A 25,907-nucleotide genomic window follows, 5' to 3' on the forward strand; every position below is an offset into this window, starting at 1 on the left:
TTATCTGCGCTATGTGTGTTAGCTCATTGAATTGTATAGGGAGCGATATTGACAGATATGCGTTCAGATACAGATATCTTATCGTATCTGCTTAGTGTGTGACACGCTTTAGCATGAGCGTGAGCAAGCGCAGTGTCAATTAGTGTTTTCTCGGAACGTCTCGTTTTCGGGTCAGCTAGGACGAGCTAACGTCCTAGTTGAACATAGATGTTAAGAGCGCACATTAGTGCATCTGCAAGTTATTTGTGTCTAGCGATAAGGGTAATACAATAGGTCTGCAGCTCTGAGTGGGTGAGATCCGGCGAGAGGCATTAGCACTCGTGTTCCACACGCTAACGAGTCACGCGATCACCGCAGTAACACACTGCTAAAGAAACTGCGAGGAAAACGCCTTCCGGGGTTAACGGCCGAGTTGCGTAAAGCGCTCGCTGCGTGGCGCAACATGCGCGCGCGCCCCTCCGCGCCCGCACTCGCGCCCAGCGCCATCTCGTGGACCCAGTCTCAACTTAAACTCGCATGCAGCAAATAAACATCTAACGCAATACTCCTGTTATCTTTCGATATTTTTATTACATATACAGGTCAGTCAGTTGTGAAGCCGCGATGTTACTCTCAGACTAATTTCATTAATGTTTTCATTAAGGAAGACCGTCCACGTCTGAATTACGACGAAAATAAGAGGGTTAGTCACGCTTGTTGACTGCAAGCCAGCGCTTTATAAATTATATTTTGCTGCAAAGCGAGCGCCGCGTGAGTGACGAAACGCTTTTTATTCGTAGGTCAAGGTTTGGCTTGTCTTCGAAATGGGAAAATTGCCACATACTTACTCGTATCGGCGACCTTAACATGGGCTGAGTGTGCGACGTTTTGCAACTCAACTTAAATACTTCCTTTGAGCAAGCATTAGAACGAGTCAAACGCATAGGCACAAGTTTCTTACTGGCAACAATCATTAATTAAAATGCTTCCTTTAAAGTTGTATGACTAATGATTGACTCTAAGCATGTTCATTGTAATGTGTTATGCGTACCTACATAGTATTCACTTCGTTTTCTGGCTTCAAAAGCACATCGCGGCAAAGAAAAGGAAAGTCAGTTGGGTTATGCAACGGCCACCTGATTGGGCCGTGAAAGCAGCGTGCGATTTTAATGTCAGTCACCCGTGGTCAAGGTTTTTAAAGTATTCTTGTGCGTTTGTGATTTTTATCTTACGTGACATATCAAACTTACAGTGAATTTCGGTCTGAATCACCACCGCTGTTGCCCGCAACATAATTTAATAAATAAATAAAAACTATTAACTTATCAGTTTATCACCCTGATTCTTTAGTTTTCAGGGTGAAATCTAGCTAACATTACAAACACTACTCTCTTCAAAAATTAACAAGGGTTTTTACATATTGAAAAGTCTTAGGTTTCCGCTAAACAAATTACCTAAAAATATTTACATATAAATAATTGACTGTTCAGCATTAGATTAACTATTAAAGTTAAACGCCATCTCTGAGTATAGCGGACAAGTCTAAACATACTCATAAACCGACCACAAAAGCCCCACATCGGTACAATAACACAAACCAATGAGCCTTCTCAATAAAATGACGTAGCGCGCACTTAAAAGAAAAAGGCCTCAAACGGAAAGCGATAGTTACGGCTAGGCTGCGCTGGCGTAGACGGTGTAACGGTACCGGGAGTACTACGGTAACGGGTGTCCGTTACGGCACGGGGAGTGCGCAAGCACAGCGAAATACCTCGCAGCGGTATTTCCCGTAGGACAGAGCGAGTTAGTGACGCGCTGGACTACTTACCGATGTCGATATTCCTATTTTATATTTGTTTTATTTTTTATTTGCCTTTTTAGCAGCGTGTGTTTATAGGTTTTTTAAGAAAAAATTAACAGAAACCTTTAGCTAAAAAAGTATGTTCATTTTATGATAGTAAATATACACTACATAGTATGTTATATGAATATGTATTTGTTCTAAACCACAGATCTAATAATAAGTATGAGGAATAATAGAGTTTCGAATGCGCTTATTTGGAATTTTCACGGTGATATAAAATCATTTATATTATTATTTATATTTTTGTAAAAAAACACTGACAGCGATAGTTAAAAATACTATGAGTATCTTTCGTTGTGCGATAGACGATTATTTATATAGTCTTTGATTGGTAGGTAAACTATTGGTTTTACATGTATTTTTTGACCTCCACCCTTGATGTAATAGTCAACTAAGAAATTTCGTACTTTACCACCCAAACGTTCAAATATTATCAGATGTATGACTGAAAACATGAAAGGTTTATTTTCTTATCAATGTGACAAATCAGCCTTATTGCTGTTATCCTGATGTAGAAACCGTTACAAAATATTGTAAGTAAAGCAGTTACTCGACTATACGAAATGCGATAACCGACCTAGCTACAGGTTTTGTCCGCAAATCGCTTGATATCGACATCGACATTGACTTCGCGCGGCACTGCCCTGCACCGGTCAGGTCCCGTCGAGACCTCAACCACTTTCACTTCTGATGGCAGATCGCACGCGCACAGACACGTAACATACACAGTACCGAGATATATTTGTGTTGGTATTGCCGGTTACATCACTAGTTTGGCTGACGCATCCGACGAGCGAAAGGTCAGTATCTATAAATAGAATAGATGCGTTCACTTTCCATAAGAATGTATTTGCTTTTAGTAACGGTTTGGAGATCATTGACCTCTCGTTACCGTGGTACAAAAAATAATGAAACCATAAAAGAAACGATACACAAAATGCACATAATATGCCTATTACTATCACATATTATTAAGGTTCAGTAGCGAGTAGAACTTTATTATCTACAGAAAATGCTTTTGCAAATAAAACCTGAGTGGTTATTATATTTTTCGCAAAATTTTAAAAAGAGAAAGTTATCCACGGAAGGTTATTCAAGGGATGCCACGCTCTATATTAAATGACTTTCGTTTCGATATATTTTAACAAGAGTACGCTTATTTTTTTTAAAGAAATTACGTCTTTTATCATATTTCTCTAGTGCCTATCGATAGTTCAAAGCACATAACCGTTACTTTCGTAGCAAAAACAACATAATATTGCTCAGATTGGCTGAACATTCACATGATAACAAAGGCGATCCGTGCTCCCGTCATTGTAGGCAAAGGTCCGGTGGCAAGGCCACGCCGCGCCCGCGCACCCTGCGTGGGAACCCTAGGCCTACGACTCAATGTAGACACTACGTGTTACATTGACTATACATTCAAAGAAACTGATTGGAACCTTTTCGCGATCAGTTTCACGGTGGTTTCCTTGGCCAAAGTATGGATTGACGACATGATATTTGCAGCGACCGAGTCCCACCGTGATACGGAATTCGGTTTCTTATTTAATTCCGAGGATCTAAGTGTATATATAAATCGCTAGTTATAGTTGCGCACATCCCACTAATAAACACCCATCATAGTTATCCCAAGAGAGTTTTGAACATTTCAAAATAGACTACCGAGTCAAAACATGAAATTTCATCATCATCAATAGCATCAGCCTACAGCAGTCCATGGACAATAGGCCTCCTCCATGGCGCGCCACACCACTCTGTCTTCAGCGGGTGACACTCTTTCCCGGCCCGGATAATACCGGGATGGCAATACTGAACCTGCCATGTTTTTTGTGTACTCGCCCATAGAAACTGACAGGAGCTTCTATAGGCGTGTACACGAAAAGCAGGGTCGGTATTTCCATCCCGGTATTATCCGGGCCGGGAAAGAGTGTCACCCTCTTCAGCCTCTCGAATCCATCCACCGCCAGCGACCCTCTTAAGGTCGTCCGACATGAAATTTTTCTATGGATAGTGATTGATTACCTAAGACTTTTTTGATGTGAGTATAAACAGGTCCAAAATTTGTGAGCGCGCGTTTGTTAACTCTCACGCTGAATCGACTGGAAGGAATAGATTAAAATTTAGTAGGTCTGTCGATTAATGGATCGCGGGAATAATACGGCTACTTTTGTTCCAATATTCCCACGGGATAAAATCCCAGAATCGCAACTGCTATGTCTGAAGACATGAAATTTTGATCAGGTGTTCTTCTTGCAACTTAAATGAATTACTATGTAATTGCTGGGAATTATTAAAATTGGTAAAATTCGGGTATTTCGATTCCACGTAGCTGCCATACCTAAAGTTCACGATTACGAAGTCGCGTATAAACAGTGGACAATGTATCCCTTTCTGATGTGAGTCAGATGATTTATACCAGCGATGAACGTTTGTATAGGTACAGTCACGATAGTTAATTTGGGACCCATTTCGTGAAAAAGTCATACAAAATGACAGATATTCGATCTTAAGTGGGTCTCAAATTAACGATTGTGACTGTACTGGACAGGACTCTAACATGCATAGACTACAGCAATACGTATGTTGCGAGTGCACAATCAGTCATGCTTGCACAGTTATTAGCTATCGTGCGTAAGGGACTGCAGGGCTACTACGAAACTCGAAACTCGAAGTTCGTGTCGTGCGGTCCCTCTGACACTTATACTATTTAATACGAGAGCGAGAGGGACGGTACGATACGAACTTCGAGTTTCGAGTTTCGTAGTATCCCTGCTGATGATTCAGGTCAGAGTCCCTGATTAATGCTAGTGTGTTAGAATCGCAATAGAACAATGTATGAATGCAACCTTTAACTACTATTTTTAGTTGTTCATCAATATTTTATTCAAATAATGAGACCATAGACATCAGAATGTCATCGTAATGCATGAGACAATGCATGTAACAAAAATACATGATTAAATGGGAGCTTTAATTATTTAACAGTTTTATTAAACTCTTTTTTGTCATTTATTGTAGAGTTATTTAGGACCATTTCCTGACATGTTCATTTGTTTGTCATGTTGTCACGAATAAATGTTTTCTATCTTTCAATAGTTTCTTCTCAATTTTTACACTCTTTGCAGATCGGTTGTCAATCTGAAGGTAAATCATAGAAGTTTTAAAGCATTATCTTGTATTTTCTGGATTAAATATTTAAACACCGGACTTGAAAATAACTGAAGAAGTTTAACTGGATAAGACAATATAGAAAGAAAAAAATACTAATGAAGTTTAATTAGAAGTGACAACATTGAAAGAAATACTGAAGAAGTTTAATTGGATATGACAACGTTGGGAAAGAAAATGCTGAAGAAGATTTATTGAATTGACATGGAAATAAAATATAGACGTTAAAATAATAATAATAAATACAAGTATAAACTGATGACGAGGCGATATGTTCCCTGACTTTAGCCTGTCCGAACGGACGAAAAAAGAAAATAAGGGTTCCTAGTTGACTGCGGAACAAAGTCAAAGTTATAGAATTTGACATGTGTATAGCTAGTTAGCTAGCGACAGTTTCTATAGGCCAGTCTGAGTCATTAGGTTAGGTATCAATCCTTACTATTGCAATAAACATTTTGTAGGTGACAGCGCCCACGCCGTCCTGTTGCCACACATTATTACTATTTTAATATTGAATGACACTGCGGTTTATCTGTAGTCATAATTTTCGTATGATTAGAGATGTCTCGGTTCCTGGCATAATTTATTGAAACATTTATAACTTTGCCTTCACCCGTGACTTCGCTCGCGTGAACCATTAGGTCTGGCAGTTTACTTGAAACCGACACCTACATATTGGTTTTCATTAAGGTACGTTGTATGAAGGACACATGTGCAAAATGTCATATATGTATCACTAAATAAATAAAAATTATAATAAAAATTGAACCGATTACAAAAAACCATGAAAATAATTTTCTACCAGTCTGAAGTCGGTCGGTGCCTCAGCACGAGCCAGCAGGAGTGGACCCATAGTCATCTACCTCACCTACGCACTTTATATTGGGCTTCAATCACTCCTGCTGACTCGTGCTGAGGCACCGACCGACTTCAGACTGGTAGAAAAATATTTTCATGGTTTTTTGTAGTCGCTTCAATTTTTTGTTATAATTTTTTTTCACGCTTTTTGGTGTAAATAATATAAGATACAATAGTTTAATATCAACTGCTCGTCACATTTTACGAAAAATTGCTGTTTCCTATGCAGAGACGTTCATTATTGAGGAGTCCTGGTGCTTCACCACCCGTTTTACCATGCATTACGAGGAGCATAAATTGCTTAGCAACTGTGTCAAAGTAATTAAAATTTAACCCGTGAAATACTTCTTATCGAGTAGTAACTCCGATAGACAACTGTGGTCTTCATCATCAGTTCCACTTCACCAAATGATGATTTTCAAGAGCAAATGCACGAGTTACTACTAAATATATCCAAATATAGGTGTCCCTACAACATTTGAAGAGTTCCTTCGATTTCCTTAAGATCCAATCATCAGATCCTGATTTGGTGCTTATGGGACCTAATTGAAGACATTCCTAGACGAACGTAAAAAAATAATTCAAATCGTTTCATAAATGACGGAGTTCTGAGGTAACAAACATAAAAAAAAGAAAAAAAAACAACCGAATTGGTAACCTCCTCCTTTTTTGAAGTCGGTTAAAAATAGTTTTTTTTGTGATTTTCCATGGATCTCTTGAGAATCTCGGGACCTATATTTCATCACCCTTACTTATCTTATGTGAAATGCAAAATACCACATGATTTACTTTAATTAGAGACATGCACACTACAAATTTAAAAAAAATATATTTTAATAAATTCTTCTTTTTGTATGTTTTTTTACGTAGGTATGTAGCTAGCAATACAACCGTGCATCGGCGTCCGCGCAGTGTTTAACGTCAATTTTATAACTATGTCATCATTGACCTTAATTTTAGACAACCGCTTGCCTCTTGCCCGTTTAGGAACGGCTCAACAACAGTGCATATACATACAGATAATAATACTATAAATAAGGACAGATAGCTTAGTAGTTTGAAAACCAGACTACGTAGCAATAGGTAGGTATCGGGTTCTTTCCTCGGTCAAGCTAGGCAGATCGTATAATCGCTCGCGTGTTTAGGAAGATTAATGTGTATTAAGTATGTTTATAAAAGTGTTTATCCGTTGCCTAGCACTCATATAACAAGTTTGGGATTAAATTAAGTGGTGTAATTTTCCCATATTTTTTTTTAATAAGTAGCCTACCAACTTCATTCAATACTTAAGAGTAGGTGAACTGTTATTTTTCGTACACGCATTAATTCCTTGAAACGACTAACATACTTTCTAAGGTCGTACCAAGTCTATGAGATAACAATGGAAATAAACAATTGATAAGATTCTGTTGAATAACAAAATAGCGCCTTATTCTGGTCGTAGGTCGTAAATTATTTTAAGACTTTGAATTCATAAAATATTTCACGCGTCTGTTCTTGAGACCACTGGATAGTTTTCGTGTTTCATGCCAAGAAACAGTTGACTTTAATCCGTAGATACTACGCGTTTGTAAAAGGAGAGTGCTCACTGCTCAAATTAGGCGAATGTGCGGGGTCAGTGATACGTAGGTCATTTGCATTGCAAGTAATACTGGCGAAATTTCAACAAAATAGGGCCCACCAAGTACCCTATAACAGGAGCAATAATAAAAATAGGTACGAGAGAAGAACAGAAACACCGTATTATACTTTACGTGCGAATGACGGAAATGCGATTACTGCAACGTCAATGAGGATAACGTAGTACCAGATAAATTCGAAAATAAAAGTTCGTATCGCACCGTCCCTCTCACTCTTGTATCAAATAATATAAGCGTCAGCGGGATGGAAAGATACGAAGTTCGAATTTTGCACTTCTATTAGTAGTACCGGGCCAGATCCTCATGCGACCGCATCATAAAACGGCATAGCAAATTCATTGCTCATGCATGGATGTAAATTATTCGGAGTTGCTGGCAGTTACTCCAGTATAATTTACGTAGTTATTTGATTTATATACAAATATAGCATTCATCTGGGTGCTTTGATAACAACTGAATTGGCATAGGTACATTTTTAGACACATAATAGTTAATTTATATCGGGGATCACGCGTAATCTTTCCTGTGACTGTGAACTTCACCGGTGGGATCAATAGCCTCATGTTTAGGCTATCGTTTTAGGAAGTAACGTATAAGCCAAAGTCACTGAGTTGTTCTCGAATTTTGCAAACCATTTTTCTACCTCTTTCTTTTTTTTTGGACGAACTGTTGCTGTTAGCCTCAGACGGCTGTTATAGCTTACCGGAGAGAGGGCGAGCAGCCAGAAGGGCCGCTCAGCATGCTGCTCATGGTAGGTTCTCTCCATATTTGATGAATCTACTCTACGCGCAACATTGTACTTCTCAAAACGGCTATCCTGGTGTACCTTACGGCTATCTTGTAGGATAGCTGTGCTGAGAAGTATACAGTGTTAAAGATTGATATACCTCATCTCGATGCTATTTCTTTGATTTTCATCCTGCAGATGAAACTTAAGACATGTCCAGTGTACAAGCCCTGACGTTCAGAAGCATCACGCTCGATACGCACGCGATTATAACGCACAACGTACAAGTAGCTAGTAATACATTCCTCGTGCTACCTTGTCCGAGTTCGTTGACGCATCTATCTACGTTTTGCTGAGGCGACCTTAGGCCTGTGCCGCGCGCTAGACCAACTACTTGTAACGACGCATAAATTGAGCCATCCTACTCGCGCAAACCGCCGTCGCGATTGTAGTGAATGAGATGATTCGATGGAGCCGCATGAGTGTAGCCTCACCTTCGTGAAGGCAAAGTATGGAACGCGCTAACAAAATGAAGGGCGATAGTCGATTCAAGCGTTTGAAGGTAACCAGCCTGGGTTACTAATTAAGAGTCCACGCTTGCGTACATTGTTGTCGGCATTGTCAAAAGCTAGCTAGCTTATTCTGTGATTTGTACTCGTACCATAGAAGTTTTTCGGATTATTCACAATCTGTACTTTTATAATAGAAACTTAACTGGCATAATGGTTGACTGACTAAAATAACTAAGAAGCGAATTTTTAAATTACTATGGGATAGAGAGATGCTAATTTTTTATTCTTCCGCAGGAGCAAAAACGTACAAACAACCAATTATCTATGTATAAACCTAAATAAATGTAGGTACATCAGCAAAAAAAATAATGTCACAAGTGTTTCAAACACAAAAAAAAACATATGAAAGCATTTATTATTTCAGGACATTGGTATAATTTTGAAGGAAATGTAAAGGCATACCAGGAATATAAAAAACCTGACGCGAGGGCAGCACTTCTACGTTTTATATTGCAACATTCTTTACACTTAAAAACAAGACTGATTTCAAACGCGTTAAGTATTATTTTATCTTCCTGCACTGAGTTCGTCTCTCATATTCATAATAACTTCGTTAAACAGTTGGCGCCAACATCGTTTTTGAAACGCTGACTGTGACGTCACCAACTTTCACCAACCTTGTCATTGTGGTTCTATGTAGGCATGTACTTACACTCCTGTCAAGTTCGCATGCTAATTTGTTATATCTTTTGAGACGTGAACCTGAAGGTTTAGTTTGGATTGGCGTGCAGTGGGCCCGTGATGCTTCATTGCTATGAAGTGCCTGTCAGCGAGATCTAATCCGTAGGAGCATCAATCTTTCTCGAGCTCAAAATTTAAATCATTAAGGAAGGATGTCTAGAGAAAGTTGCACGAAAGTTTGAGCGCTAAAATTTGGTTGAACACGTGTTGTTCTTACTATCTGTAATTTTAATACAATACAATAACTAGTGAATACTACATATTAAGCAATAGGTACGGAAAACAGGTACAATGTTAAATGGTGTTATGTGTAGGACTAATGTTAGTGACCTCTCGGCAATTCCTAAGGTGACTGGAGCACATCCATTATGACTTGATATTTCAATCAATAGAATGTATCAGTTTATCCGTTCATCGTACCCACGTTACCATACTTTGGCTCGTATTCACAGTGCACTGGTTGCTAAATGCGCTAGCGTGTTTTATCGTAACAACAGGAGACAGGTTGCCCGGTAGATAACCTAAACGAAAATGCGAACGCTATATATGATAATGATAAGCCGCGAGGCTACAGCAGGCCGCGCGCACAATCGTTAGGTAAACATATGGGTCACTGAACCGACCTAGTTTCGAGAGCCCACACGGCCAGAAAGTGTGCGCGTTTTCGTAAAAAAATCCACATTTAACGCGTCGCGCGCACACGTTTATTAACGCGCGTTTGCAGGTCGACCGGTAGTAGGGATGAGCTGAGCCGAGCACGAGTTCATACTATAAACGCTCGGTGTCGTATTTACCGACCCAATATTCGGTTTTATATGACTGTATTGCGTAGGTACTTGAATTTACCTGTTGTTTTTGTTTTATTCTGTGTTACGCATGTTTCTCATTGCACTAACGTGTCTTTGTTCAATAAAGTGGCTATTTGATGGTTAGTAATTTGATCTAGCTATCCGCAATAATATTATTAAATGCCTAAGGCGTCGAAATAATGTCTTAGATGAGGTGACATAACTGATACCTATTCGATGTTTATGCAAGGGTTCTCCATCTTGCTTCTCCCTTTAGGGGTTGTAATTGTTTAGCCCTTATAAGGAAATAATGACCTTATGTACCTCTAGATACGTGCCGGGACCTAAGGGTACCTATATCGTCTTGCGAAGCCCCTAATAGAACGTCATTTCTGTAGACCACAGGTTGAGAACTCTTAATTGTGCTCTACAGAAAGAGACCGACTTTGTCTTTAGTATGGACGGTCTGAGGCTTAAAGACGAATCTTTAAATACTTAATTCTTAAACTATCAAATCAAGTATCCGCGTGGTCATTACGGTTTCATCCGTGTCATACTTTCCTCAGAATCTAACTCAATGAATTAATAATAATTTTAAAGTATGTATCTGATAAACTAATCGTAATCGCTTAGACAAACAAATGAAGTAAACAAAAACCAAAAATAGCATTGGATACAAAGCAATAGTAATAATTCGTAATTGGTAATACTTTCAAATAGTAAAAAGCTAATTCAGACTCCGACTTGGTAGAAATGGGTATCTTGTTGAAGACAAACTAAATAACCTCTAGATGGCGACACCGTCGCTTAAAATCCAAGATGGCCGCCAGCTAAATGACCGCCATTCGCTATTCAAACTTAGATCTACTTAATTAGTACGATATTAATTCGATATAAATCGAACTGCAGCAAAATGGTGTCTTTTATGGTTTTATTAAATAAAACTTTTTAATAAGTGTAATGAAGAATGTTTTAGATAAAATTATACCCATAGGCTGAGTAGGTACCTATCGAAATAAAAACTTAAGCTAGACTAGATTCTTGGAGCTACTTTCTTACAATCTTTTGCACAATATTATAAGGTAACAATATTCTAAGTCACTATTTTATTTTTAAAGTTTACATATTTCAGTTGCATAAACAACCAACATTTCGCATATTTAATATAAAAAAACGCGTTTTGGTGTGTGCGTGGGCGACCAGAAAATGTCCGAATAAACTATAAAAGTGCATTGACAAAACTAAATGTAAAACCAAACACAAAAAAGCGGGACAATATAGCGACAATACATCGTAAACAAACGTTCTCACCGTAAAACATTTTGGCAAAAGTCCTTGTCCACGGGTCACATGTGTGAATTTGTCCATTCAAAACAACTGGGCCTTAATAAAGTTCGTGAACTAATACGCGTATCACTGAAACAGTCATACAGTATCGTAGCGCGGTAGAAGAGCGAAGCGAGCCAAGCGAATGGAGCGGAGGTATCGCGCTCGCGACGCCCGCACGGAAGTAGGTTACTAACTAAAGTTTTGTTTGCGTGAGGCTGCGGCGCTGCACTCGGCGCGCTAGCGACGCGCCGCGGCGCCACTCGGGCCCTCCCCCCCCTGCTTATCTTTCACTTTCGGTCCGAGACGCGCGCCGCCCGCCCAGCCCCAGCTCCCGACAATCGCGCCTCGTCGATGACTCTATTCCATTCAAGCGGACCACTATTATATTCTGCTGTCAAGAATATAATTTTCTCTTTCCCGCGAAGGCGCAATGCACTCAGACGGAAATAGTTCAGAAAAGATAAATGTTTATGAAAGTTAGACATTTTTAAAGAAGTTCTTTTGATTATATGATCAGATCAACTTCAAAAATCGAAGAGTTTCTTCAATAAAATTGAACTTTTGTGTGTATTTTCTTCGATTTTTGATTAATGATTTTTACATTAAATCCTACACAAACACAATGACAAGTCGGTTAGTACCTATTTCTGTTTTAATTTAACAAAATTTATCGTCGATAAGTATCAATGGTAACTTTTAGATAAGTATCCTTTTTAAAGCGAATTTATAAAAATATTTTTCCCAGGACTATAATAATATATTTCAAAATAAACCATAATAAGTAATAACAAATAGGTGGGTGGTTTTACGATAACGTAACTCGAGACTTATAATAACAACATGTTCGGGCAGAATTAATTAATATGACACTATAGGTACGGCACCTACCTACATACAGTTAAGTAGCCACCTACTTATAAACAAATTTAGATGAAGAATACCTAGTGCCATCCACAGCCACGGCAGGCGTCATCGTGAATGACTATATACGATCGGGCGGGCTTACTAAATAACCGAATTAAAACGTTATTTTCCGAAACTATGTAGTCAAGTTATGTAAAGCACGACATGACAATCGCACCATTTTATACAGTTTCCATCGTAGAATGTTCTTATACTAACGCTTGACATTTTCTGAGAATAAGTCACGTAACAATTGGTTTGGTAGCACATGCGCATTAAAATTGAATAAACAGGAAGTATTTAAACAAACAAGGTAGGTAGCTGGTTCAGCAGATGTTGTCACCAAACTGCTGCTAAAATTTCAAAAACTATCATCGTTTGTAGTATACCGTAAAACGGGGAGAGAAGGGATTGCCGGGGGCAGTAAGTAGGTAGAAGTAATATTTTGTGTTTTCACTTGCTACTTAAAATTTCTGGCTAAGTTTGCTGCAAAGTAGTTAAGTTGTATTTTTAGACATATTATTATATTAAGATTGGTTTTTTGGAATCTTTTTGTATTTTTTATTTCAATTCGTAATTTTTACTTTTACGGTCATCCCGTAAAACATAAATTGAAAATACAAACTGAAATATAGATGCACAGAAAAACCAGAAAAATAAGACCATCACTGGGTATCGAACCCAGGTCCTCGGTATTCCGTACCGCGTGCTATACCGCTACACCACTGATGGTCCACTGGTGGTGGTTTTCATATTATTATATCTCCTTTTTTTTTGGTAATTTACTATCGTCATTTTTTTATTTCTTCCTATCCCTTCTGCCCCACTACGGGGTGGGCTGGGATTTGCCTATATTTTAGTGTTCATTGTTTAAACTATGAAACTAAACGACAGATAATCATTATTTAACTAAAATTCAAACCACCGGAACATTTTCTATCCATAAAAATCAACTTGCCACATAAGAAAATATTTTTTATCTAGGTTTGAACTTCAATTTTGTCCCTACTTACCCCGTTTTACGGTACTAGTGAGAAAATAGGGACACTTGAGTTTCATTGGTAAAATGAAATGAGAAATACATTTGCGTTTTTAACTGAATAAGAATAAATTTTATTGAAACAATTAATTAGTTTACATTTCATGAATAGATTAAAACGATCTGCGGCAGATTTCTTTAAAAAAAAAACAATTTCCCGTGACACCTAAGTACTAAGCTAGGCCTGTCCAGTAGAAGTGACAAAATAGTGATACATTTTAACGAATGTAATTATATTGTGTTATGTTGTATTAATAAAACCATTTTCAGAGAAGGAATCATCGCAGCTTATATACGTCCTACTGCTGGGCACAGGCCTCCTCTCAGATGAGAGAGCTTGGGCAGTAGTTCCCACGCGGGCCCAGTGCGGATTGGGAACTTCACACACACCATTGAATTGCTTCGCGGGTATTTTCAGGTTTCCTCACGATGTTTTCCTTCACACCGTCAAGCTTGTGGTAAATTTCAAATGTAATACCGCACATGAATTTCGAAAAACTCAGAGGTGCGAGCTGGGGTTTGAACCCACGATCCTCTGCTTGAGAGGCCATAGGCCATAGGTCAAACCACTCGGCCACCACGGCTGAAAGAATTATATTTATTAGTAAAAATATTTAAATTTCGATTGTGTCCAGATAAATATAAATTTGAAACGACTAATTTACAGATGAGTATGGGTTTATTTATCGGTTTCTGGTAAGAGTACTATTACATTTAAGTGCACAAGTGACTTTAAACACCATAGTTTCACTACCAAGGATTTGTACATTAGTTGTACATAATTCGATTGCGGATATTTCAAGGCTGGATTCGATTTTTAAAGTGAAAATACGCGCAAGTCTTAATACCGCTAGAGCCAAATCTTCGATTGATGCATAGAATGATGCAGCGGTAATTTCCTACTGCTCTACTAGATATTAGTAAAGCATTTTAAATAATAATACTGAAATTCGAATGGGTATATTCATTGATGTGGTTTTACATGTCTTCTCTCTGCATACCTGAACAGACTGTGTATAGTAATAAATAGTTGTCAAGCTAAATATTAGAAGCGTAGAATTACGGAGTAATTTAATCGTAACCCACTTTGTGGAACCTTTTCACAGAAAAAGTTACATCGCGCTACCTACTTGCGAGGGAATTCATTATGAAACATACTGTGTTACATTCATTACGAAACTATGTTTTACGGTGGGTCTGAATCGGGAACCTAATGGGTCGATAGTACTATAACTACTAGGATATGAAATTTTCGCGTCGGCTGCATCACGCGCGGCGAGCGGCGCTGCGGTGGGTGAGCGCTCGCTCATTGTCGGTGGTTATGTAAGCTGGAGGCCGCGCCGACTCCGCTGCTTCGAGTCAACGAACGGCATTGACACGGGCCGCCCCCCGCGCGCCCCGCAGCCCAGCACCGCTGCTGGAAGCAGCAGCTGCGAAATTGGGTCACGAGCTCCAAGCCTCGCGTCCTAACCGGCCACTCGAGGGAGACCCCTCACGTTGTGCAGATAGACGGACGCGTGAACGGAAGCGCGACGCACTAGGGGCCATCGGAACCTGGTGCTTGCGAGAGGATGGACGATACGACACGCTGTGACTATTGACAGAACAGGTCAACAACACTATCGATTTTCAGCATTGTCGACAGGGTAGTTTAGCGGTTATTGTATTATTGACAGCGAACATTATCGTAAAATTATATGTATGTAACGTTTATTCTTCCTTGATGTTTTATAAATACCCAAAATACGTTTATAGATTTTATTGATATGATCAAGTAAGCAGTTGAATTTGTTGAGCGAAAACTTTTTCTTGACACATGTGCAGCTTTAATGCCTTTGACATGATTGTTAAACATGCAATGGCATGGAAAAATTCCAGCTAAATTATTAAATATAGCAAATAGTTTCTAATCGCAATATGCATATGAAAATGGAGAAGGAAAACCAGCAGTGCACCCGGCGTCGTTGCCATCGAACGCTCGAGTCAACGAACGTCATTGAGCGTTACAGCCGTGGCATTTACCGCTCTATGTTTCAATGAATACGATTTGGAATCTAACGGTGCCCCGACGCAACCTAGCCTTGGCTCTTGCTGGCCTGGCTGACTTAGACATTCTATCCACTCTTACACAGGCCACTGTAGTATTTAAAGTTGATGCTATTTCATGACAGCAATTATTTTTGCATGGCGCATCAGTACATCGATTGCATTACATGTAATATTCATTGAGAAACCCATGCTCTAGGAGGATTTTGCAATACTGTACCAGTTTTCGAGTTGTGGTGCCAGCACTAAGGTGTTTCCGTGTGAAATCGAAACCGGAGCGTACATGGATAAAAGTTGAAACGTTATGTGACAGTATACACCATCATGAAGAAGGCGTAATTAGATAAAACTAGTGTAGCGTTGGCGGGCGTTGGACGAAACATATATATTTTTTAATTTTATGATGCCTATTTATGAATAGACGTTATTTTATCCATACTAATATTATAAATGCGAAAGTGTGTGTGTTTGTATGTTTGTCCGTCTTTCATGTCAAAACGGAGCGACGGATCGACGTAATTTTTGGCATAGAGATAGAGTTTATGGGCCAGAGAGTGAGATAGGCTACTTTTTATCCCGGAAAAACGCAGAGTTCCCGAGGGAACAGCGTGTGATAACCGGATTCCACGCGGGCGAAGCCGCGGGCAAAAGCTAGTATTCAATAAAAAAACACGCATGTGTTTGTAAAATGTATTAAATTTTTAGTGAAATTCGACCGCAGGAGAAAAATGAAAATAAGTGAAAATCAAGCTTGCAGATTTACTACGCATAATTTAATGGCGTTACGTTATTTTCCAGACTTCACACACCATGAAAATTTATCTGCTTCTTATTAACTTAGCAATTGCCCGCGACTTCGCCTGCGTGATTTTTCTTAGGTACCTCTAACCCGCGGAAAATGTCAAATTTCATCAAGCCGTTATTGTGGTACTGAAGAACAAACATCCAAACTTATTCACAAATTTTTCATTCATAACTTTAGTACTAGGATGGGATTGGACACAATTTTAACTTCCGTTATATCACAGATGCAGGGGAATTTTTGTCGGTCAAATAAAGTAAAATTCTTTAAAAAAATACATCGAAGATTACACTTAATTAGCAACGCAAGGTAAGTCAGTGTTGTAATTGTAAGTAATTATTGCTTTAAAATTCATGATCATTGATCCTATACTTTATCTGATTTTAAGAAATATTATTTATTGTTAGTACCTACTTTTCCATGAGTATTAGCTGGATGGATTTGGAAGAAATTTGGTATTCAAATAGCTATAGATAACGCAGGACACCTTTATTTCTTATTGTGTTTTATGTTATCAATAACTTTAAGTATATCAATGTGTAAATATAAATAATCGCATTGGGTGTCCCTATAATGATAGGTAGTGTTATATGTTATCATTAAAATAAAATAAAATAAAGTAATATTTCCGCGATCCGCATGTACCATCAGCGAAATAAGTGGTCTACCAATTTTTAAACAAGTTCCTATCAAATGAATTTGTCCCTAAAGTCGAATTTTCAAGTTGACAGACACGTCTATTGGCATTATTATTTTATGACATGCAAACGATGGGCAACTTAGGGTGGTAGACAACATATTTGGCTGATGGTATAGTGAAACAAATTGAATCATGACCCAGGGTGGAACTTTTTAATAATCAATTTCACTATGATTTCCTTGAAAAAGTATGAGATATCAACATGACATTAGTAGCACAAAGGTTCCACCCTGGGTCATGATTTAATTTGTTCGACTTTTCGCATACAACATTCCTAGACGAACGCAAAAAAAAAATCAAATCGGTTCATAAATGACGGAGTTCTGTGGTAACAAACATTTAAAAAAAACATACAACCGAATTGATAACCTCCTTCTTTTTTGAAGTCGGTTAAAAATCCCGGTATCTCAACTACCGAGTGTAGAGGTAAATATTTATTTACATACATACATACAATATGGATGAAGATCCTAATGTAGTTTTAAATAGATTCCCGTAATCTTGGAATTTCAATTCAACCGCCATATCTCACGCAAGCGAACCCGCGGGTGGAGGCAAATAATAAATAAAAATCTTGTGTCAATTGACACTAAATAATTTATCTCGTCCCAAGCCAAGCAAATACGAGTACTACTTATATACCCTCAGGCAACTGATAAATATACTTATTTAGATAAAAACACCCACAAAGGCTCACACTTGGTGGGTGCCAAAGAACGGCCAGTGACGCGAGGGAGACCAAAAAGAAGACGTACAGGCACCTGCATTATTATCTGCCACAGGAGAGCAAGCAAATGACAACGTCCTACTGGCCCTAGAAACAGAGTCGTGTCAGATATGCGCGGGCGCTTTGTGTTTTCAGATATTGGTGCAGCTGACTGTACGCAAAAGATTGGTCTGACATACCGTCAAACCGGGGGCTGTGGAGGTCAAGCCTTTGCCCAGTATTCGAACGTTATATAGGCTATTAAAAAAACATAGATATGAAATATCCAAGATGTGGAATCCAACATGAGTATTTTCATACATAATATTTGCCAGGAATCGACCCTGGGATTCCCTGCTTCGTAGTTAGTTTCTCTTACTACTGAACTTTCCGATCGTCAAGATTAGCATAATGTTGGTTTAAAATGTAGTCAGTATAGGTATAATGGCATTGGGTATAAGCCATTGCACGCTAAGGTGCTATTTACTGATTATATTTACGTCTTAGCATTCAAGGTCAAATTACGATGCATATTTAACACTATCTGTTACGTTCGCATAATCACGTCGAACCAACTGAACGACACACTATAGAATAGAACCTTAGCGCAAAAAAGTCACAGTGACATCACATTGTCTGATGACTACAATCATTATACTCGAGCTGTCGGTAGGCCTCCAACAAGATGGAGCGACGACCTGGTTAAGATCGCGGGATCGCGGTGGATCCGAAAAGCACAAGACCGGTCTGAGTGGAGAGCCTTGGGGGAGGCCTATATCCAGCAGTGGACGTCTTTCTTTCTTGTTTGCAATAAGATTAAAACTTAGTAACAAAATAATACACAGACTCCACTGTCTGTATCTTTTGAATAGTCTTAGGTCGAAAGATGCAATTTCCACATAGTATTTTACTATGGCACTACAGTACCTAATGACTAATGACTAATGGCACGTAAATATTTGACTGTCTAACGTGTCGGTGACGTGAAATTGGTAGCACAACAACAAATTTTTTGATACGGTGAGAATTGTTATGATCTGGTGGCTCAAACCCTCGTACAATGGTATCAAAACTATTCTGACGCATTATGATACAATACGTCAGTCAGACAAATATATTATGTGATTTATGTATGAGTGGTATGTTTAAATAATAGTTAAAATCAAAATAAAGCTAAAAGCAAAAATATGGTCCGCATAAAAGAAAATACATAGTTTTTTCCACGGTGGTATGGATCTTTCCGTGGACAATTTCGTTTTCGACTCACATTGGCTGGTTTTTGTGTTGATTTTTAGGGTTCCGTAGCCAAAATTGCAAAAACGGAACCCTTATAGTTTCGCCATGTCTGTCTGTATGTCCGTCCGCGGCTTTGTTCAGGGACTATCAATGCTAGAAAGCTGTAATTTTGCACAAATATATATAAACTTTTTTTAGAGTACCTCCCATAGACGTAAGAAGGGGGCGATTTTATTTTCTTATCCAACCTTGTAGTGTGGGGTACCGTTGGATAGGTTTTTTAAAATCATCAGGGGATTGCTAAGACAATTTTTCGATTCAGTGATTTGTTTGCAAAATATTTAACTTCAAAGTGCAAATTTTCATTAAAATCGAGCGCCCCTCCACCCCTCTAAAATCTAAACCGGTGGGTGTAAAATTTGAAAAAATTCAGGATGGTAGCAAGTATATCAAACTTACAAGGAAACTATAACGGTTATGTTTTCTTGAGAATTATTAGGTATAAAATATACATAAACTTGGCATATTCCGTACAAAATACGAAATCCTTAGAATAATATTACTTACTTTTTCGTAATGGCCACGAAACCCTATTTTGGGCGTGTCCGACACGCTCTTGGCCGGTTTTTTTGTTAAATTACTTTTAAGTATACTAACTTTTCAATGGAAGTTACCAAAGATAATGTGTTTTCTTTCAATAGGCGGTAAATTGGTCGAACATTCTTATTCAACTAAAAACCAACGTTTCTTAAGAAGGCTCCTCTTTACGTAAGTATAACGTAATATGCAACTTTACCGCGAAAAATATAAAGTGAATATTTCAAAGTCGTCCACCATTAGTAAAAGCATAAGTACCTACCTTCTTTGGACTTACACTAAGGGACTTCCTTCAAAGGCCTAACGGGAGCATGAACGACACGTTCACAGACTGCATAAAAAGCGGAGCGTTGTCAAAGGACTCAAAAAAGGGGGCGAGCATAGGATGTACTCTGTACTCGGCACACAGCGATGCAAGGGTGGTACATGCTGGCCTAGTTAGTGCAGGGTGAAGGAACGTCACTGACCTACCAGTAGTACCCTCGCGCAAGATAAATTTAGACCGCCGTGCGTAGATATGCAAGCTACGCTATTTATTGCTTGAGTCTAGAACGGTGCATAGGAAAAATTAGATGCATACTGTTCTCATACTATTTAACACTTGGTTTATTAATTTCGTTAAAGGATCTGATCCAAAAAGTGCTTGGTACTTTAGCCACAGTGTAAGAAAATTATAACAGTTAGAGCGGGTTCTGGAGGGAATTTAGTATGAAAAATTAGAGGACCGCATTCTGTGAATAGTTTTGAACTCAGATAAGCTTGCAAATTATGATTCTGAATGGTGGTCCATTTTTTTTCTAAGACGTCATGTAAATGGACTGAAAAAAATGCTTTTGAAACCATTTTAATTTCTAATATTTTCCTGACAATATCCCATTTTTACAAGCTTTCATTTAACTTGCAATGTAGGTATGATGTATGTCTGTATGTACAAATGTGCGGGTCAAATCTTGCAAGGTGAATTTGACCCACTTCCAGTGGCCGGATTGACTTAAAATTTGGCATACTTATGTAAATCTGATGACAATACAATAATCGGATAGTGACCTCCTAGTGGTCCAGCCAGGATCGTCTCTGAAGGACGGAACTCTTCAACGGTTACTGGCATCGACTTGAAATTTGGTACGGAAATGTAGTTTAGATGACGATGAAAGTACAATCAAGAAAAAGTACAGTCAGCAAAAAAGCTTGTATTCAAAATTATTTTTTTAACGAAATACTTTTTTCTTATTATTAAAAATATAAGTTATCATCTTATTATTAAAAATAAAAGTTATCAACTGAGTCGGTATACATATACAAAAGCTATGGATATTATCACGAAATTAGTTATTAAAATATTCCAAAAACAATTTTTTCAGTCCATTTATATGATTGTTTAAGTATAAAAAAAACATAAAATAAAAAAAGTAAAAAAATCCGACTGCCTTCAAAATACTAAAAAGAAGAACAAGTGTAGTGGGCTAGAACTCTGTTTAGTAGCTAACTTAAAGTTTAGTATTTTAAGGCAGACGGGCTTTTTTTAATTTTATTTTTTGCATCTATTTATTAGGTGACAGTTCTATTATTTTGGTGATCGAATTTTGATGATCAAACTATAATTTAGGATATAGGTACAGGTTTACATTAATCTGATGACAGTGATGACTCATACTTAGAGACAGTTCTGATTAATATGATGACTTATACATTTCTTAGGGATAGATATTATAATTAGGGTATCGCAGTTTAGTGACCAATTTAAATTTAAGTGACAGAAAATATAGTTCCTTATAAAATTATAATCATCGCCATTGACGTTCAACACGAGAAGCAATTGTAACCTGTTGATTCTGAGACCAATACGACGAGCCTCCCAGTGACGTCATACGGCATGAAACAGAATACACATCTCTCTCACTGCTAAATTACGCATAAGAGTAAACGGGACAGACATACGATCGATGATTATTCGCCTTTAAACGGCATTTAGATGCGTCCTGTGACGTAATACCTGCCAGGCTAAATTTAGACTACTACAACAAGTACCATTTTGTACCTAAAAATAGAGACTATAACAAATAAAATTCGACATAACAACATATATTTCGTTTATGTAACGCACTTATGTACAATAAATAAATACCGCGGAATCATTTCATTCTTGACCCACCGTAGAATGTTCCTACGGTAAGTGTGAATTGTACCAAATTACCATCTCGAAGACAATTACATTATTTTATGGTTGCAGAAATTTACTTAACCGAAGATTTGACATCTATGATTTGACGTTATAGTTGTAGTATAGTCCAACTCAGACATTTAAAATGATTTTCCTTGTCAGTCAATGCAATATACCTATGAACCTATGACACCTGTAAAACGGTTCCATAAAGGGTCACAATTCAGCTGGTACGATAGTACCTACCATCAGCCAAATATGTGGTCTACCACTCTAAAGTTGATAATCGTTTGCATGTCATAAAACAATAATGCCAAGAGACGTGTTTGTCAACTGGAAAGTTCGACTCCATAGACATATTTATTTGATAGGAACTTGTTTAAAAAATTATAGACCATTTATTTGGCTGATGGTGTACCTACGTCCTAACTTGATAAACTAGAAATACTAGCGAAAAATTCTGCACCAAGTTATTACAAAAGCAATTGTTAAACTTGCACTACTTAGTTACATTTATCTGGCTCCATTAAAGGTTAGTAACGATCGTTACGATATAATTTTGTGGGCGAAGGAGGGGTAGAGGTTAAAGAGGGGTAAGGGGTAGGATGCTAAGGCACGTGCCAGATGCATCGGGTGAACGAACGCCATTGACCCAGCTTTGGGGAGTACTTATAAGGGGGCTATAACACCCCCGTCGCAATCCACGCGAATGTATCATCAACCACTTTTGTTCGAAATGATTCATTCCATTACTTACTTAACACTGTAAAAGTAAGTTTTAGTTGTTCTCAACTTCAGTGCTCGGCTAAATGAAGGCAATCCGTTCGAACCTTGACTGCATAAGACCTCAAGATTTTCCTTCTTTCAACGTGTATTGTATCAATGTCAAGTGTAACAGGATCTGGCTAAATTATTATGCTGTAATTTAAATATATCTTATGAAGGCGATTTAATGTTATTGTTTTCTTGGCGTTGGATTTATTTAAGTACAGTTGACGCCCAATAAAATTAATGCGTTTTTTATTTTATGAATTTTCCTGGTTCAAACTTGAAAAGATGAAATATTTTTAAAAACGAAACATTGATGAGGTAATATTGCTTGCAAAACTGCCAATGTATGTAAAGCACTTTATTGTACATAAAACACAAAAAGAATACAAAAACAACAAAACAAAAAGAGTACAAAGGCGAACTTATCCCTAAAAGGGATCTTTTCAAGTTAACCTAACGTATGAACAGAAATAAGCAGACGTAAAATCACCATATGATTTTCTTAACTCACTTAAATGTTACTTTTGAAACACCCCATATCTTCCTTCAAAAGCCAGATTACGAGCATTCAGTGCCACTAGCCGACAATGCAGCCTCATTAAAAAGAAAAGAGGTGGTAACACCAGCTCTGTTGGTGTCCGCTGCACCGGAGTCCCACTTCCGGCCTCGGTGGCTCGATCAATACCTAGCGGGGAACGAACCCGTGACCTCGGGCCGGTAACTGGGACGCCGCGCACGCGCAACCGCCGGCGCTTGGTGCATCCGAAGCCAACTCTTTGAATTGCTAATGAGAGAGCCTTAAAACGTTCGAAGTGCAACGGATGCCGTTTGAATTGTAGATCCCGGCGTCCAGACCCACGTCTGGAGAGGAGCGTATCTCAAGTGACGTCTGCACGTTACAACTCGTTTTCAGGTTAAGTTGAACTTTAAGCCGTAATTCAATAACGCTTTAATTGTAATTTGAAAGTTACCTAACAGGTACATAGCATTATAGATGTTATAGTTTGTTTTCAGAGAAAAGTTCTTTCTGCTAATTTAAGTAGGTACTTATAAGGCCCTCCAAAAGGAGCTGGTAAGGAGACAAAAAAAGGATATGCATTTAAAAATTCTCTGCGACTTTTTTGCAAAAGAAGCTTTTGATTGAAAAGAACAGAATATTGACTTTCAATTAGTTTAAGTAGTTACTACTAGTGAAAAAGTAACGAGTCTACGTTTTACAACTGGCTATGAATATAGCTAATTAAATTTACTTGTCAGTATGTTGTGGTAAGTAAGATCTTCGAATTGGACTTCATGATTTCTTTGCCAAATGTATACATACTTACTTCCTCGTAGATTTAGTCCATTTTCATAGAAATGGCTACTATGGTTAGCTATAATTCCGGTAACTTCTAAATAGGGTAAAAAATCTAAAACGCAACTAAAACCAAAACCCTTCAAATAGGTGTCTTAAATTCGCCTATTTTATGAAAAAAAAAAACATTTTTTTCAAAATTTCCCGTAAAAACTCTTTGCAGGGGTGCGGCTTTTGTGTGACAGTCGCCAACAGATGTTTTGGAGCGGCCCAATTTAACAAATAAGGAAGTTTTACATTTAATGGCCTTCCTTTCATTTCATTTAGCATATTTGTTAAAGAGATTTTATCATTATGTATGGTTAACCTTACTGATATAATAATATGCCATACAAGTATTGGGTATACCTACGAGTTAAGTTTAGAAGATGGATTTACGTCATAAAATATTAATTGAAGAGATCAAGTGTCTCTTTCCAGATCAAGTGACTGCCTCCAACTTGTAGTTTCTAAGGGAGCCGACCGAACATGAAATATCGATATTGTGATGCACAAGAAGAAGGAAACGATGATTAAAGGCATGATTTTCAAGACTCAGTGATACATTTTATGTGACAGACTAGCTTTTGCTCGCTTCTTCGTCTGTTCCCTCAGGAACTGTGCATTTTATAAGGATAAAAAGTAGCCTATGTCACTCTCTGGCCCTATCTCTATGCCAAAAATCACGTCGATCCGTCGCTCTGTTTAGACGTGAAAGACGGACAAACATACAAAAACACACACTTTCGCATTTATAATATCAGTATGGATAGTATGGATATTTTTACAGTTCATACGAATTACGGTAGTAGTTGTTGATAAAAAACCTAGGGTAGTTTAGGGAATTATGCCGAGAAAAATAATGTGGTTAGTTCATGGTTCTTTAAATTGTTTACTTGGAAATAGGTATGGCACTGCTCACCAATTACAGACCTCTTTAGTTGTATTTCAATATTAAGTATGCTCAGTTGGGACCATTTCATGATAGTTATTATGTTTATTTTTCTCACAAGTATTTTTTTTATACATTTAGTGAGATTCAAACGAAAAAGTCAAAGAGAGAGACAAAATCTAATACTTTTTAATGAGCGATTCTTGTACCAATACATTGCTCGTATTTGTTTATTTCAATCTCGGAAGCGGCCCTAAATATTTCGATGAGATTTGCTATGTAGGAGTTTTAGGGGCGAACAATCGACCGAGCTTAATCTTATCTCTGAGAAAACGCGTGTTTTCTAATTTTAACCTGTGCGTAGCTGGATCACCAGATAAAGATACTAATGCTGCCTAAAATCAGTTGAACAAATGTTTTTTGAATAAGGGTATCTGAAAAACAAAGAGAAGTAAACACGCGTAAGATATAAGCCGCGAAGGCAAAGGCCCGGCCGCCAGTATAATTACTTAGTACAAATTTTGAACGCCTGCCTCTTGAATGCGCCGCTGCATTGCCAAGGCGATTGCCAAAAGGCGGAGTGAGGTCGCCAGCCAATGTCAGGGGCCCTACGAATTTTGTCTCAGCTACAACTCGCGAGCGTATTTCATTGGTCAGCGAACTTAGTGATACAGAGTGCGGAATTTTCGTGGCACTTCTGAATTATCATAGTGAGTTCTCATTCATCGACTTCAAATATAAATATCGACATTAATAAATTTTCACATTTGTTGCCTTTTGCCCGTTGTATTTGTTTGCATACGTATTGTGTTATATTTTTCTTTAATGGATTTTATAAAATATTTTAGAATATTACGAACGTGAAGAAGATATTTGATTGTGATTGTTTGTAATGAAGAAATTCAAAAACTACTTAACTGATATTGAAAAAAATTAATTTTAGGCTACCTTCTATCCCAGGACAATGTAAAGTTTCCGTGGGACTCACGCTAAGTTGCCAGCCACAGCTAATTTATTTTATCTACGTAAGCAAAAAAATAATTACTGAATCAATCAAAAGCTAACTGACGTTTCTTTCTATAGCAATTACTCAAAAACTAATGAGCCTGAGC

The 25,907-nt window shown here is 37.9% G+C and overlaps 1 protein-coding gene across 8 annotated transcripts in view; it reads right to left on the minus strand.

Annotated features, from left to right (window-relative positions):
- The window catches only part of Hr4 (nuclear hormone receptor 4), a 140,040-nt gene that overhangs the window by 47,022 nt on the left and 67,111 nt on the right, over positions 1-25,907 (minus strand). For 2 of the 8 annotated variants that reach the window (XM_074084974.1, XM_074084970.1), the window contains exon 1: positions 11,592-11,780. The exons of the other annotated variants lie outside the window; for them this stretch is intronic. In XM_074084974.1, coding sequence (XP_073941075.1) covers positions 11,592-11,601 — 10 coding nt within the window. In that variant the 5' untranslated portion in view covers positions 11,602-11,780. Of the gene's footprint in view, positions 1-11,591; positions 11,781-25,907 lie in introns of those variants that run through there. 8 annotated transcript variants of the gene reach the window in all.

The sequence above is a fragment of the Choristoneura fumiferana genome, chromosome Z (assembly GCF_025370935.1).
Source record: "Choristoneura fumiferana chromosome Z, NRCan_CFum_1, whole genome shotgun sequence".
NCBI lineage: Eukaryota > Metazoa > Arthropoda > Insecta > Lepidoptera > Tortricidae > Choristoneura > Choristoneura fumiferana.